General features: G+C 39.0%; 1 protein-coding gene across 1 annotated transcript; it reads right to left on the bottom strand.

Moving 5' to 3' along the window:
* Window positions 1-11,941: 11,941 nt before the first annotated feature.
* LOC117637737 (putative polyol transporter 2) lies at window positions 11,942-14,159 on the bottom strand. Its single transcript, XM_034372724.1, has 3 exons — window positions 13,979-14,159; window positions 13,430-13,776; window positions 11,942-13,066 (listed from the first exon to the last, which is right to left on the bottom strand). Exons 1-3 carry the CDS (start codon window positions 14,133-14,135, stop codon window positions 11,984-11,986), a joined length of 1,587 nt encoding a protein of 528 aa, XP_034228615.1. The 5' UTR covers window positions 14,136-14,159; the 3' UTR covers window positions 11,942-11,983.
* Between the last annotated feature and the right edge of the window lie 1,082 nt (window positions 14,160-15,241).

Below are 15,241 nucleotides of genomic sequence, written 5' to 3' on the forward strand. Positions count from 1 at the left end.
ACCTACTATGACTAAGCATAGTTTTTCAATCAGCACAGAGTAGAGAAGAGCACCACATCTCAACAACTACCATTAGCGTCACTGCTGCTACCACTGTTGAAACAGAAACAAAACATCAGCCACCATGTATCATAACTCTCGAGAGAAGAGATACAATCCAATGTCACTACTGCCGCCTTTGTGACAAAGACAGCACCAACTACCTAAAACACTACCAAAAATAGACAAACAGACTTAGTTCCAAACGGATATAGACTATCTGGGGAGGAGAAGATGGGATAAAAGTATTGGTGAGTATTGTTTGACAAAAAGAAAGGGAAAACATGGGAGAAAAAGAAGGGGAGATAAGGAGAGGAAGGGAGAGGATGGGTGGAGGGGAGGAGGGGCAGTGGCCACCTCTCCTCTAGCTTCCTTGCGGTTAGTTATCGACAAGGAGAATGGGGACCAGGGGTGCGGCTATGATTTTTTCCTTAATTTAAATTGTTATTGTTAGGTGTTCTCCATAATTGATTTTCTTCTTGTTTTCCAACATTTGACTGCAAGCAAACAAAACATGGGTAGTTTGCAATACGTACACCCATTAAGTGATTATTCGGATGCAAGAAGTTATTTGCAAACCAAAAGTTTGGCTCTGACTCTCAAAGTGAAGCGTTTTGTTGGGCATGAGATCAGAGTTGTCAAAAGCCTTATCATCCTTCTCTAACAATATTTCATCCACATCACTATGTTCATAAGCACTGTTTATAAATTCAGGGTCAGATGCTTCTTCCTTATCACTTTCCTCAACAAGTTCCTCAACACTTTCCACATCAATTGAGTCTTCAAGCAGTTACCCCTTCCTCACATTGCTCATTTACACTCGCCTCTTCCTTATGAAATTCCTCGACAATGTTTCTCACACATGTTCCCTTGATAGTACTGCCAATGGAGTTATATTAGATTGTTCCAAGTACAGCACCACCACTCTTGCATAACTGAGTGGCACCGAAGCACACCATTAGCTTATTATATGTGTTTATTATCAGCTACTTCACCCTTCTTTATCCCAAACCCATAGACTGTGTCATTATATCCAAGCATGTCAGCCACCCCCCACATCTCTAACATAGACATGTATTCCTCTACACACCAATTCAAGTATCCAATAGCCCCCCACGTAAGTCCACTTCTTTTGTTCAGACCATACTAGGGAGCCTTCATGATGCACTTCAAATGTGACAACCCCTTTGTCATCTGCACAACCCAATATAATTAACAGTATACTTTGTTGATGCTCAAAATGGCTCGGCCACTATTTGAGTCCAACTTAGTGATTAGAGGTACTAGGTCTTCAGCAGGGAAGAGGGCTGAAGCCCTTGGGTGAAATGGATTGGTAAGACCTGCAGAAGGTAAAAAGAGGAGAAGCAACCGTTAAGCTTCGGACACCGGTGTGGTGCCGGCCGAAGGCTCTCCGATGCCTAAGTCAGTTATAGGTAGTAATTCTGGCAGAGTAACAGTGAAAGTAGGGGAATGGTCTCTCCGTTTTACCTGGGTACTGTTCCCTATTTATAGGGAAGTGAAAGTGGGAGCTTTGCACAAAGTTCCAATGTGGGACTTTGTGCAAGCCGTTGTGGTGGCGACACGTGTCCTGGGGATTAGGTTTGGCATTTGGGAGCTTCGGCAGGTGTTTGGCACCTCGGAAGTGTGTCTTCCTTCGGCATGGGAGAAGGCGTGGTTGCCTTGGTGCTAGTTACTTTGATGCTGGGTTTGCTTGACCTCGGAAGTGTGTCTTCCTTCGGCATGGGAGAAGGCATGGTTGCCTTGGTGCTAGTCGCTTTGTGGCTGGGACTGCTCGGTTCATTATGGTGTAAACATACTTTATCAATTTCTCACAGTCATTATAAAGCTATGTTAACAACGAGTCAACAAACAAAAAGGAAAAAGAAGGGGACCATAGGTTGAAGGCTTCAAACCAATTTATTTAATTTCACCAATGGCAGCTCACTGGATACAACAAAACAAAAAGACAAACCTACCAATTTTTAATTCCAAACACATGCTAAACCCGACACAACAAAGCATAAAGACAAGATTCGCGCTTAAATAAAGACAAGCACCTCCTAAAGGAATCATAGATGGAAAAGAAGAAGAGAGGGGCCACACTTACTATAAAGGGGTTGAACATCGCCTGGTTCTCTAATGCCTTCTCCAACTCATAAGGGGCTAAATTCAAATTTCTTCTTTTTAAAAAGTAATTATTTGAGTTTTGTCCTGACTCAAATTATTTTTTCTCAAATTTTAAGTCTGCAGCTTTATTAAATTGTTTAAGAATGGTTTAAGTCTTTTTCTTTTTTTTAATGAAAAACTTTTCTTCATTTATCTTCTTAAATAACATCATAATTTAATTTTTTGATTAATTTGACCTTTAAAAAAAATATAATTCCATATATTTAATTTTATTCCAAAAGTAAACACACAACATAAGAAAAACACAAAAGGAGGATTGAATTGCATGATTTAAAAAGTAAACAGACTCCTTTTTTAAGTTTCTTGCATGATATACATATATATAAGGCATTTGAATTGCAACGGCCAATTGACTAGAAGTAGACACGTGGGATGGGCCAGCAGACAAAGCCACCAGCACTGGGCCCAGCGCAGGCCCCACTGTTTTTACGCTGCACATAGGCTATGCCTTTTTGTTGGTAGGCTCCACTAAATAGTTTTGGGTCCAGGTAATACTTGGACTAGTATTTGGGTCCAAATTTGGGTTTTTTCAAATTTTAGTCCTTTCACTTTCTTGAGTTGGGAGAGGTTTTGGGCAATAATTTGAGATATTTTGGGTTTATGTCCTTAGGTTGGAGATGGCCTAAGAACCGTCATTATCCCATACACCTTTGCAAGATTCGCACGTTTTGACAAGCATTATGCGCTCAGTCTTCATCTTTGCAACAAAATGCCTCGTTTTTCGTTTGAATTCAAAAACCCTAATCCCCATTTCACTCCTTTTTTTAATTTCAATTTGATGTGAAAATGGGTTGGGCGAATAGGTTAGGGCTAGGCGGGGTCCACTATGCCACATCAGCTGACAATCTAATGACGTGGTAGAAATTACCAAAAACCCCATGCCACATTAGTGAATTTTTCAGAGTTTTGGATGAACTTAACGGCAAGGGGCAAGAGATGAAAGTGGGTCATTTTGAGTTTTTGGGGGCAAATTGAGATTTGACCAAAGTTTCAGGAGGCATTGGTGCAATTAAGCCTAATAGTTTATTATTTTTTAATCCATGCTGCAGGTGGCCTCCACTTTGCCACATAACCCACTGAAATTGGTGAGTAAATGACCTAGGTGCACAAAATTACTAAAACACCCCTACCACGTCATCAATTTTAATGGATTTTTGGATGGCGTTGAAGGTAGGGGGCAATATGGAACATCAAACTTTGCCCAAGGGGACAAAGTGGATACACTTTGACTTTAAGGAGGTAAAGTGAGATTTGACCAATGTTTTTGGGGCACTCCAGCACTTAAGCCTAAATTTAAAGCGTATAGCCTCACGGCTATACTATTAAAATGTTTGTATTTATTTAAAGAGTATAGCCACGCGGCTATACTCTTTAAATAGTAATATATTTTTAAAGTATAGTTGTGCGGCTGCACTTTTAAAATATTTGTATATATTACTTGATTTAAGCTTAAAAGCTTTCCATGGATGAGAGTATTAAGTTTTTAGATGGAAAAAAGGGCTAAGCCGCGCGGCTATACTCTGTAAATATTAATATATTTTAAAAGGATATGAATGAGTTTTTAGAACCAACATGCATGTCCCTGAACAGATTTCGGGGAACATCATCTGGAATTAATTCACTATCACAATTTAAAAAACAATCACACCTATTTATGAAAGATTGTGATAGAAATTTAATTTGTCTGAATATAAATCCAATCAAAATAGGCAAGAGAAGTATAAGTTATCTTAGTTTTTTATAATTTCAATTTATGAAAACAACCAATTTGGTCATTGCCGTTAAATTTTTGTAGTTTCATTTATTTTTCCGTCTATAGAGTTATGTGTCCTTCACGTAACTTGCTAGTTGATTTATTATTATTATTATTAAAACTAAAATATTTTGAAAATAGAAAAAAAGAAAAAGGAAAAGGGAAATGGTTTGGCAGAGCACAGTGCCCAGGAAGCCATTTCCCTTACCTCCTCCACCTTGAGGAGGTGTCTCCCAATGAGGTGGCTGCCAACGAGATTGTGGCAGGGGGGATGGGGATGGGATGGGTGGGTGTTGTCTGGAATTTGACTGTTAGGAAGGATTGGGTGTTGTCTGGGATTGGTTTGAGTGATGGTTATTGTGTTCCTTAAATGGAATTTTAGGGAGGAAGAAGGGAAGAGAGGGGTGGTGGTTGAGGTTGGGGTTGGGGTGGGGATGGTGCCATGGTGGCAAGGGGAGGTGAGGATGGTTGGTGGGGGTGGCTGGGTTTCCCTGATTTTTTTTCTTTTTTTCTTTTCTAAATATTTTAGTTTCTAATAATAAAAAAAATAATTCAAATAGCAAGTCACATGATTTTTTAGACGAAAAAATGGATGAAGTTAGAAAAATTTATGTCAAGGGCTAAATTGACTAGTTTCATAAATTCAAGTTAAATTGATTTATTTTTTTAGTTCGGGGGGTTAAGTTCGATTAGGGTCATAGTTTTGAGAAATTATAGAATGATACAGTATCACCACGTCATTTTGTATACTTCCATTCAAAATGCGCCGTGTGTACTATTTTTAAAAGAAAAATTAACTATTTATACAGCTGGATTTAAAAATCTAATTTTATAATTTAAAACCATAAAAAATATATATATATAAAACTCATTAATAATAAAAATCGCCAATAACCACTTTAAAATCGCCAACAACCACTTTCCTGAGCTCGCGACAAAGCCTCCGCCTGCCCCTTTCTGCCATGGCTTCCGTTCGTTCTTTCATTTTTCCAATCTCTCTCCCCTTCTCCCTCTCCATCCCTCCTCTCTATTATGGATTTAGGGTTCATGGAATTTTCTCTCTATGATGGCTTTAGGGTTCATGGAATTTTCTCTCTATGATGGCTTTAGGGTTCAAGGAATTTAGATTGAAGATTTGTGGGAATGGGTTTATGGTCTTTGAGAAATTATTTAATTTCATACGTGAAGGTCAACAAGTCTAAAATTTTTTGAGGAACTTGATAAGCTTCCAAAGTCCTACAAGGTATATGGCCATTGAGATTATTGACAAGAAAATCAAAATTTACAGTAGGTGAATAGGAATCCAATCTTGGTTGCATAGCTTTCCATGTATCAATAGCCGAATCAAATTTTTTTTTTTTCTTCTAATGATTGTGAAAGTGGAATAATGTGTTGGGGTGTCATCAAATTCACACAGAGTATGAGGCAGTAGTCATGGAAGATAGTGGTGGGTGGTCATTGTCGATGAAGCTGGTGGTTTTTGGGTTTTTTTATTTCTAAAGTTTTTTTAAAATCATTTTATTTTTATTTTTAAAGTAAATATGAGTGTTGAATACATTTGTCAAAAAATAATACATGTGATAAATTTTGAATGGAAATATCATTTGTTGATGTGGTGATACCGTACCATTCTATAATTTCTATGTTTGGAGAATAAAACAGCACTTTACCCTGTAAAGATATAACTAAAGAGCCGGTCAACCCAACCCAAACCACCATGCCCTATTTATCGAATCTTATCAGAGGGTCTTGTTTGTTCAATTTTACTTGTGTATTTCGGTTTACATATGACTAGATCGGTTTGATGGTTACTTTGAGTCATCCCAGGCCTACCCAGGATTTTTCATTGGGTTATGTGCATATGCATTTTTGATTTCATCGTTTTGTGTACTTTAGTATTTTAATTTGGGGTTCGGGGATTGGAACTCGCAATGTTTTCTTTGCGTACTCCTATTGCACAATTGTTAGTTCATCCTCTTGTATACTTTTTTATATGATTAAGAAGAGGGGGTTCAAACTTTGCGACGTTTTCGAACTTTGTATAACTCCTATATGAACTTTTTTTATATTTTTGGTAATCTTTCTTCTACTTATCATTATGCTTTTATACTTGACACTTTAATGGTGGCAATTTATTTGTACGTGTAACTGGTTTTAATCCCTTTACTTATGTGGTTTAGTGTGTACCTATGGTGACTTGTGGATAGAGTGATGGGGTTATTTAATATGACACTTCCATTTCCTATTTAGTACTTTTATTTTCCTCTATCTTCAATAGTCTAGCTATTTGGGCATTATTATTTTGGTGACATATTGCACTAGTGAGAAACATAGGATTACATAGACTAATTTTTTCATGTTCCTTTTTCTCACAGGTAATAATGTCATTTCTTTCTTTTTGTTTACCTCCCCAATGTAATATATATATATATATATATATATATATATATATCTCTTTGTTTTTTTATTTATCTTGATTGGCGGAACAATAGAAAATATAAATTTAGATTATAATAATTCTCAATAAAATTGACAGGACCCGACCCAATTTTCGCTTTGGAATCCGAGCCGAATTCTGTGCGTGTCCGACACTTGGCGAATGTCGGGCACGAAAGACCTTTTTACCCTTTCCTTTTTCAATTTCTTTTTTTTTTTTAAATTTTCCTCCGACTTCTGCCGAAAATTCGGCAGAGTCTCCCCTGTACTTTGACCATACCCAAAGTTTTCCACCTGTCAAACAATCTCAAAAATCCTACCAACGGCCAGACTAATTCAACAAACAGATCTTAACTCCAGTTTCTCGAGTTCAACAAGATATCAGAGCATGTTTATACAAATTACAGAACTAAGAAAAGTTAAAACGGGGTCCTACGCTTCGGTGGTGGGGCGGGAGCTAGGATGATGGCCCGGGTGGTTTCCTTCCTTCTTCTACGGCCTGGGGGCGAAAAACAAGTTAAAATTGTGAGTGGACCAAAAATAATGTTCGTGAAAACATTTGAGAACATAGTAACCCCCGTTTGAAAAACATAGGGACATAAAAGCTACTATTTGATCATAATCAAACTCGAGATAATCATTTAAACATAGATAAACGCAACTATAGAAATGTTCACATACTAAACAAAGATATAACAGTATAACACATGTTTGAGTATCAAATATACTAATAAAAATGAGTGAAACAATAACTGAAATAAAAAGTTTTAAAAAGAATCCTTTAAAACTGCCACCTAATTGTACCCCTGTGATAACCGTCAATTCCCTGGCAGGTCTCGGGCGTCACACAGGCTCCCCGAGCCGCAAACTGGCGAAATTAGGGGACTATGATCAGCCTGATCCGCCGGCAGGTCCTCGATGACACCAAGTCAGCTCGAGTCGCTCAGGCAGAATACAGGAGACCGTAGTCAGCCTGATCCGCTATCCTGGCAGGTCTCAGGGACACAGAGTCAGCCGAGCCGCAATCCTGGTAGGTCACGGGACACCAAGTCTGCCGAGCTGCAAATCCTGGCACTCACGGTTCGAGCGTCCCTGAAACTCGTGAGGCAAGTCAAGTGCACTGACTAACTGAAATCGGACCGGATGTCCGTCGACATCGGTCCAACTCTGGGTAATCACCAAATAGAGAATGGGTACATGGTGGTCTAAAATAACTATCTCTGATAAAATCTAATATCCTCTGAACTCTGGTAAATCTGAGCTAAACTACTATTTTGGCTCAAAAACCTCAAATCTGCTGCTTGGCTAATTTTCATAAAAATAAAGGTATTTCACAATAAAGTTCATACTATAACACTTATTCAAGATCAAATATAACATAAAATTATAAAATCTTTTTAAGAAAGAAAAGTCCACTCACTGCTGGTCCGAGCTAGCTGGACCCTTCGAAGGTCCCTCCTGTAGGGTTAGCTGGACTCCTGGTGCCTGATTATCCAAGAATAATAAATTAATAAACTGCTGGATAAAAAAGAATTTGAATTAAACACCCTGCCCCCGGCTCCTAGAAATACGTGCAATTCATCCCAAATTACTCCTATGCCCACATTAGCCCTTTCAGACACTTGGACCAGTTTCGGAAGGTCCGACGCTCAGCTAAGCAATAAACTGCCAGATCGGCCGACCCGGGACCCGTGGGGTCCACGACCTCCGATGGCCAATCTGAGATTCCCTGAAGGTTTCTCATAGAGCGGGAACCATGTTCTGCGAATTTGGTCCGAAACGGACGGTCATATTAGCTAAAATCGCGTTACCGCTTAAAACCCAACCCTAGCCCCAGGGTTCGCGATTCCGGAGTATCCGGGACTCCGATACGCAATCCGTCGAATCCTACGTAGTCCTGAAATCACGTAGACCGACATATCCAAAATTCAACGCGATCCAACGATTTAACGACACTGCTCCAACGGATCGCGATATATGAAAAATCCGTTCGGGGCTCAAACGGACTCCAAATCGAGATCCGTGAAATCCTACGCGCTCGTGATGGCATGAGGACCTCAAAACTTCCAAGAAACAAGCCACCACCCTCGCCCACGCGCCGCCACACGCGCGGGCAGATCGGGTGTCCAAAGCGATTAGGGTGCGTCGAAAAATCTTGGAACCGAGACTCCAAACTCCTATCCTAGGTAAAACACCTCATTTGGAGTCACTTTTGTTCTTGGACAACCCCCAAAAAGTGGCCGAAAATGGCCGATCACGGCGGCCGAAGTTCGGCCGATTTTCAACTCGAAACTTAAGCAACCTAGAGGAGAAATCGATCTAAACCCAGCCAACCATCAGTTAGAGCACGAGAAATAGGTGAAAATCCATACCTCACTTGACTGATTTGGTTAAGAAACGGAGGAGATCGAGAAGAGAGAAGTTCGGGTAACTCCGGTCGAAAATTTCCAGTTTCCGACCAGTTCCAGGCGTCCCACGGTCGGCGACTGGTCGGGGAAGATCGGCGAGACCGAGACGGAGTTGACGGTGCCCTTGTCGGAGATCGAGCCGCCCTGTGGTGGCGACAGGAGCGGCTGGAAGGGAGAGGGGCTGGGCTGCGTCGCGCGCGGGAGAGAGATAGGGAAGAGAGAGAAATGAGGAGAGAGAAGGGAGAAAGAGAGATAAAAATCTGACTTTTTCAAATTACCGTTTTGCCCTTCGCGGTATTTTGATCGTATTTTCTTCGTTAGAACTCCGATTCGGGCCTACTCCGTGTCTACGGACTCGTTTCACCGTGCTCTATGCAACGGCGCAAGCGGAATTCTCAAATTCTTTTCCGATCAAAAAGTCAAAATTTTCCCCATTAAAATATGCGAGGGCAAAATCGTCTTTTGGTTAGAATAAAGAAATCTTAATTTTTAGATATTTTGATTTGGGTTCTTACAAAAATTGTAATCATCAAATACAATAACAAATTTACATGAACTTAATGTAAATCAACAAACACAAATAGAAATATTGACAACTTTAGCGATTGAGGCCTGCAAGAATTGCAATGTCCTAAAGACAGATTTCGCTCCTTCCTTTGTGCTCGCAGTTCTATTGGCGTCTATCTCTCATGATTCAACAATCAATAATCCTAAATTGAAGCACTTCAATGTAAGACTTTGGTGAACGAAGTATATATTTATACTCTCAAGATACTTAGGAAGGAAACTTGAAGATTAATACTCTAACATAGCACGAGTGGGGAACACTCCTTATTTTGTAAAAAAGAGGGTGATGGGTTTATAAACTTTATATAGAACCATCAGATATCCACCAATAGACGCAACTTTTGAAAGCAAAAGATGCTTCTATATTTGATAACCGTATTCAACAAAGCAATTGCTTTTGAATGCTAACAAATAATATCAATTGCATTTGAAACAATGCAATTGTTCAAGCAAAATTGACTCTTGTATTTTTTAACTCAACCATAAATTTAAATATTATAATATTCAATTAATATTATAATTAACTCATTTCCAACAATCTCTAATCTATACCTTTAAAAAGATCTTATGTTACATTATGAATTATGAAAACATTGCAGCCGAACATTTGCCCTTTCTCTTGCTAACTTCTGTAATGGAATTGTCTGGCTCATCTATGCACTCATTAAATTTGATCCCTACATTCTGGTAATTCTCTAAACATTTTTTGCTGTTGTTTCAAGTACACATTAAAAATATATATTTTTTTTTTTCAAAAAGAAGAGTGAATATCCCTTTTCTTTGAACCATTTTGTTAGGTTCCCAATGGTTTGGGATAAATTTCTGTAATGGAATTTCTGGGATCCTACGGCCCCACCAACTGGAATGAGGATGATGAAAAACCAAAATCTGAGGTTCAACTCTCTAACTTGCTTCAAATCTTGAGCTTTCTTACAGCCATCCAATTTTTGAGATTTATTCATTTTTCTGTTTACAACCCACCTCAATACTACTGGAGCTACAACTCGCAGGCAATTCTTAAGCAAATTGTCAATTTTTGAGTTGTAATTTGCACGTCCACCTGTTTGATAATTTTGGCAAATATTTCAATAATTGTACTTCTTTTACTCTTTCATCTGTTGTCCTCATCTGTTGGTAACTAGTGAGTTGGCTTTTCAGAATGTACAATTAATTTTGCTCACTGCCTCGCAAGGATTCTGCTTTATTAATATAGGCAATTAGTTTTTTTCAAATTTAATATTTTATTTTAAAATTAAAAAAAATATAACAAGTAATTGTGTTTCATAAAAATAGGACACATGATATGATTTTGTTTTTAATTTTTCATTCTACATTTAATTAATAATTTCAATTCTTAATGTTTGCATTAACTAAGGGCATTTTCTGGTATTTTGAATGTTACCATTCTCTGTCTATTGTTTTATATATACTAGCTTCTCTATACGCGCTTCCGTGCTAGCGAGCCTAAAAAAAAATTTAAAAAAATTTTAGAATTAAAAAAGATAATGGGTAGTTGTGTTTCATAAAAATATGATCCATTATCTGATTTTTCTTTTAATTTTAATTTTTTTAAATATGAAAAAGTGTGAATTTACTATATTATCATCATCTAATTAATAATTTCAATTATTAATGTTTGCCTTAACTAATGACATTTTATGATATTTTAAATGTTTTACCATTCTCTACTTTTTGCTTTAATATATAAATAAATTTTCTAGATCTATTGCTTGTAAGTACGCTGATTTTCGGAGTTGTGTTATTCATGTCTTTGTATCTTGTATATTGTCTTTGACAGTAATGGGCAACCTATACCAATTTTGAAATAATATATCATTATCAAGCACTGTTTCAGAGTCCTAAAGGTCCACTTTTTTTTTTTTTCTCTTTTTCGGCCAGTGGAGGCTACACCATTTCCGAGTCAGAGCATACTAAGGCCTCTTTGAGGACTTAGAGCACTTCCACCTATTTGCCATGGCAAAAGGTAAGGGCAACGCAAGGGTTGTTACTATTTACATGAATAGTGGCAGCCCTTGTAAAAGGCTTGTGGTGTTTCCACCCATTGCCATGACAACCTATAGACAATCACTATTCACATGAGATATGAGGAGAGGAATTTGTATCGAGTTTTGGTGTGGAAAGTGAAGAATATGACTAAGTATTTACTAAAAAAATTCTTTAATTTTTACTATTTTTTTAGATTTTTAAATTTTTTTCATTGCTGACGTCATCACCAACATCAGCAACCCCAAGCTGTTCTTGCCTGTGGGCTGCCCTGGTTTAGTAGGATCCATGTGCAACCAGGGTTGTAGAAGCCCACTGGAACTACAAATTGGGACTTGGGCCCCTTGTTGCCTGGGCAAGGGGCACCGCTGGAAGGGCCTTTACAGAGGGGATCTTAACTCCTTTTTAGGTTTTTATAATTTCAATTTTGTCAATTTTTTGTTCGTAATTTTAATTTTGTCAATTTTATTATTGTAGTTGAATTCATAGCGGACACTGTAAAATTACTCCAAAGAAATGCAAATGTCGATTCACTTGTGATAGCTGTGAGACTTCAATACAATACCTACAGTAGACTTGATTTTTATTCTTAGTTGACTTGACCCTTGTTTTCATCGCCATCACCATGATCAACTTTCTTGGTCTTGAGCATGGCGTTGGCTTGTCTCCACTTATGGTATTTACCAAACAAGACCTCCATTTCTTCGAGGGTTCTGCCCTGTGTTTCCGGAAGCATTGTATAGAAGAAGACCCAAGCCAACACTCCAATTCCCGCGTAAAGAAAGAAGGCCCCGCCAATCGTGATGGCCTTGTACAAGGAAAGAAAAGTCATGGAGACGATGCCACTTATCACCCTGTTAACGGCCACTCCCAAACTGACTCCTTGCGCACGCAGCTTCAGCGGGAAGATCTCAGGGCTATAGACCCATGTGATGGGCCCCAGACCGATAGAGAAAAATGCAACGTTGAATAGCACCATGGTGATGCACAATGCGACGGCCCACGGGATTGTGCTGTTGTGATTATCGATGATCGTAAGCGCCGCACCGAGACACACAAGGGAAAATATCATTCCACCCATGCTGGTCAAAAGCAATGGGCGTCGTCCGACCCGATCAAGGAGAAACGCGGCGATAAAGATGAATATGGTCTTGACGAATCCAACGGCCACGGTTGCCAGTAGCGTGTGCTCGTAAGAGGTGATCCCGGCCTTCGCAAAGATCCTTGGGCTGTACAAAACGACAGAGTCTATGCCCGTGATTTGTTGAAAGAAATGGATACCAAGGGCTGCGATTAAAATGTGACGAACGGCCGGTGTGGGATGAAGGATCAGTTGTTTCCATACACCTTCGCCGTGGCTTTGTTTCGTGACCGGAACAACGTCGTCGTTTAAGTGCATGGGGATGCCTGCAGCTTCTTTGATGTCTTCTAGCCTGAGTTGAGCCTCTTCCTTGGAAGTTGAGGTTTTGTCGAGAACTCGCTTGGCATCCCCGAGCCGTCCCTGCATGACGAGCCAACGAGGTGACTCGGGCATGGCTAAAACGCCGACGGCAAGAACCACCGCTGGAAGTGCGCCGAGGCCGAGCATGTACCTCCAGCCCAAGTTGGTTGGGAGCTTGGAGAAGGCATAATTGGATACGTACCCCAATAATATGCCAACATTGACAAACACCTAGACATATGTATATATTTTCAAGTAAACAAATTAATCAATTAGTAAAAATTCCACACCTACTGTCCGAAAATAAATATACATACACAATTAATCACAACTCTTTTTCCTTAATTAATCTTGTTTTTTGGTTTGATTAATTTGAAACAAAATATACATAAGCCTTTGTAGCTCAAGTGGTTAAAGTAGTTACAACTGCAGTTGAGTTCTTGTGTCCATATCCCCCTCATCATTATTACTTGTATAAATCAAAGGGAAAAAAATTGAAGCAAAATATAAAGCATGAGGTACTTGTGGAATCTAATTACCGAAAAAGAAAAAAAATAAATAAAGTAAAGAGACAAATAATGTAACAAAACAAACCTCTGGAAAAGATGTGAGGAAGCCACGATCCAACGTGGGAGAGATCTCGACAGTGTAGACCGGGGCGATCATGAGACCGTAGCCGACGCCGATTCCAGCGACAAATCGGCCAAACATGAGGAAGGCGTAGCCGGGAGCAAGACCCATGAGGAGAGCTCCGACAAAGAAGATGACTCCAGAGAGGACAACGGTGTACCGGCGGCCGATCCGATCAGAGGTTCGGCCGGCCAAGGCGGAGCCGATGAGGGAGTAGATATTTAGAGTGCCAGCAAGGACTGCGATTTCGGTGTCGCTGAGTTTGAGGTCATTTTGGATGAAGATATTCGCCCCACTCATTACACCAATATCTGTGTACACAAAATTAATATAATTAACCCACACTCCAGTACAATTCATGCACTTTTCCCTCAAGGATTGTGATTAAAAATAATAGAACAAGCGCCAACTTCATGCTGACTATTTTCGGGGGCTAACAACAATTAAGAAAGAAAAAATAAATTTTATTTGGCTCATGAATTTTGAAGAACTGAGGGTGTAAAGGATACTTACCATAACCCAATAAGATTGAAGTCGTGCAAGCCAAAATGGCGCAGGCTATAGCGAACTTGTTTGTCTTGGGTTTCTGCGGGGGATCAAAGTCTGCAATACGATGGTCGTTCTGGAGTTGGCCGGAGACAGCATTGTCTTCTACTCTTCGGTCAGCCATTTTGATATTTGGAGGGAGAGAGAGAGAGAGAGTGGGAGTGATCACTTATCAATAAGCGATGAGGGAGAGAGAGAGAGAGAGGAAGAGAATATATAAGCTAACTCTAACCTATAGAAGTTGTGTGGTTTCTATCCGTTTGCTGGAGCTGCTGTTGGTTTTGTTTTTTGGAAACAAATTCCGGTTTCTATTAGTGGCGCCAATCAAATGGGATGGCATGTACTGCTTGAAATCTGATCAACAGAGAAGCATGAAGACACAAATGGATTAAAGGTCATGACAGGTTTCTTTTAGTGAGAAAAACAATAATGACCCAAAAATGGAAGAAAATAACAGAAAGGGCCAAATGTTCCTTCGTTAGACATGGATATATTAATTCTTGATCCAAAAACAAAATTTCACTTGGATATATAATCTCATTTTGGGAGCTGTTGGTTGGTCCTCGTGGACCGATCCATTCAGCTTGATCTGTGGCCTTCAGGATAAGTTGCAGCATAACTAACTGCCTTCCACCCAATAAATATTTTTGTAAACTCTCCCCTTTTCCAATCGCTTGTACTAAATAAAAACCTATATTATCAAAATAAAAATATGTTCAACAACATAATTGAAAGTGTACATAATGTGTATTTTCATAAAGAATTAGACTTTTTGGGACTTTAATTAACAGCTTAATACATACTTAATTATATTTAAAACAAGTCAAATATATATGTTTGAATTTTCTTTTTATCCCCAAAAACCTCCCTAAGATACAACCCACTGTAGCCCTTAACCTAGTTCTGTCCATGCTTGGGAAAATAAGATTTTGTGGTTATGGTATGAAAGTTGGGAATTTTTTGACATTCACCCTTCAACTTGAGCGAGATTGTTGAGAAGTCAACCGAAACCCAAAATATTAGGGATATTGAATTATCCGCAAAGCCATTGTATGTCTAACAAATCTCATGTTTCACATACTTGCGCATGACTCACTCTTGACTTTATTTACTTATAAAAAATATAGTCCTCGCGATAAATATGTAACAAAGAAATATTTCTTGGTGAACAAAACAATACGGTCTAAAGTCGTGAAGATATTCCAGAATGAAAATGAGCAGAATGAAAAT

This window comes from Prunus dulcis, chromosome 8 (assembly GCF_902201215.1).
Source record: "Prunus dulcis chromosome 8, ALMONDv2, whole genome shotgun sequence".
NCBI lineage: Eukaryota > Viridiplantae > Streptophyta > Magnoliopsida > Rosales > Rosaceae > Prunus > Prunus dulcis.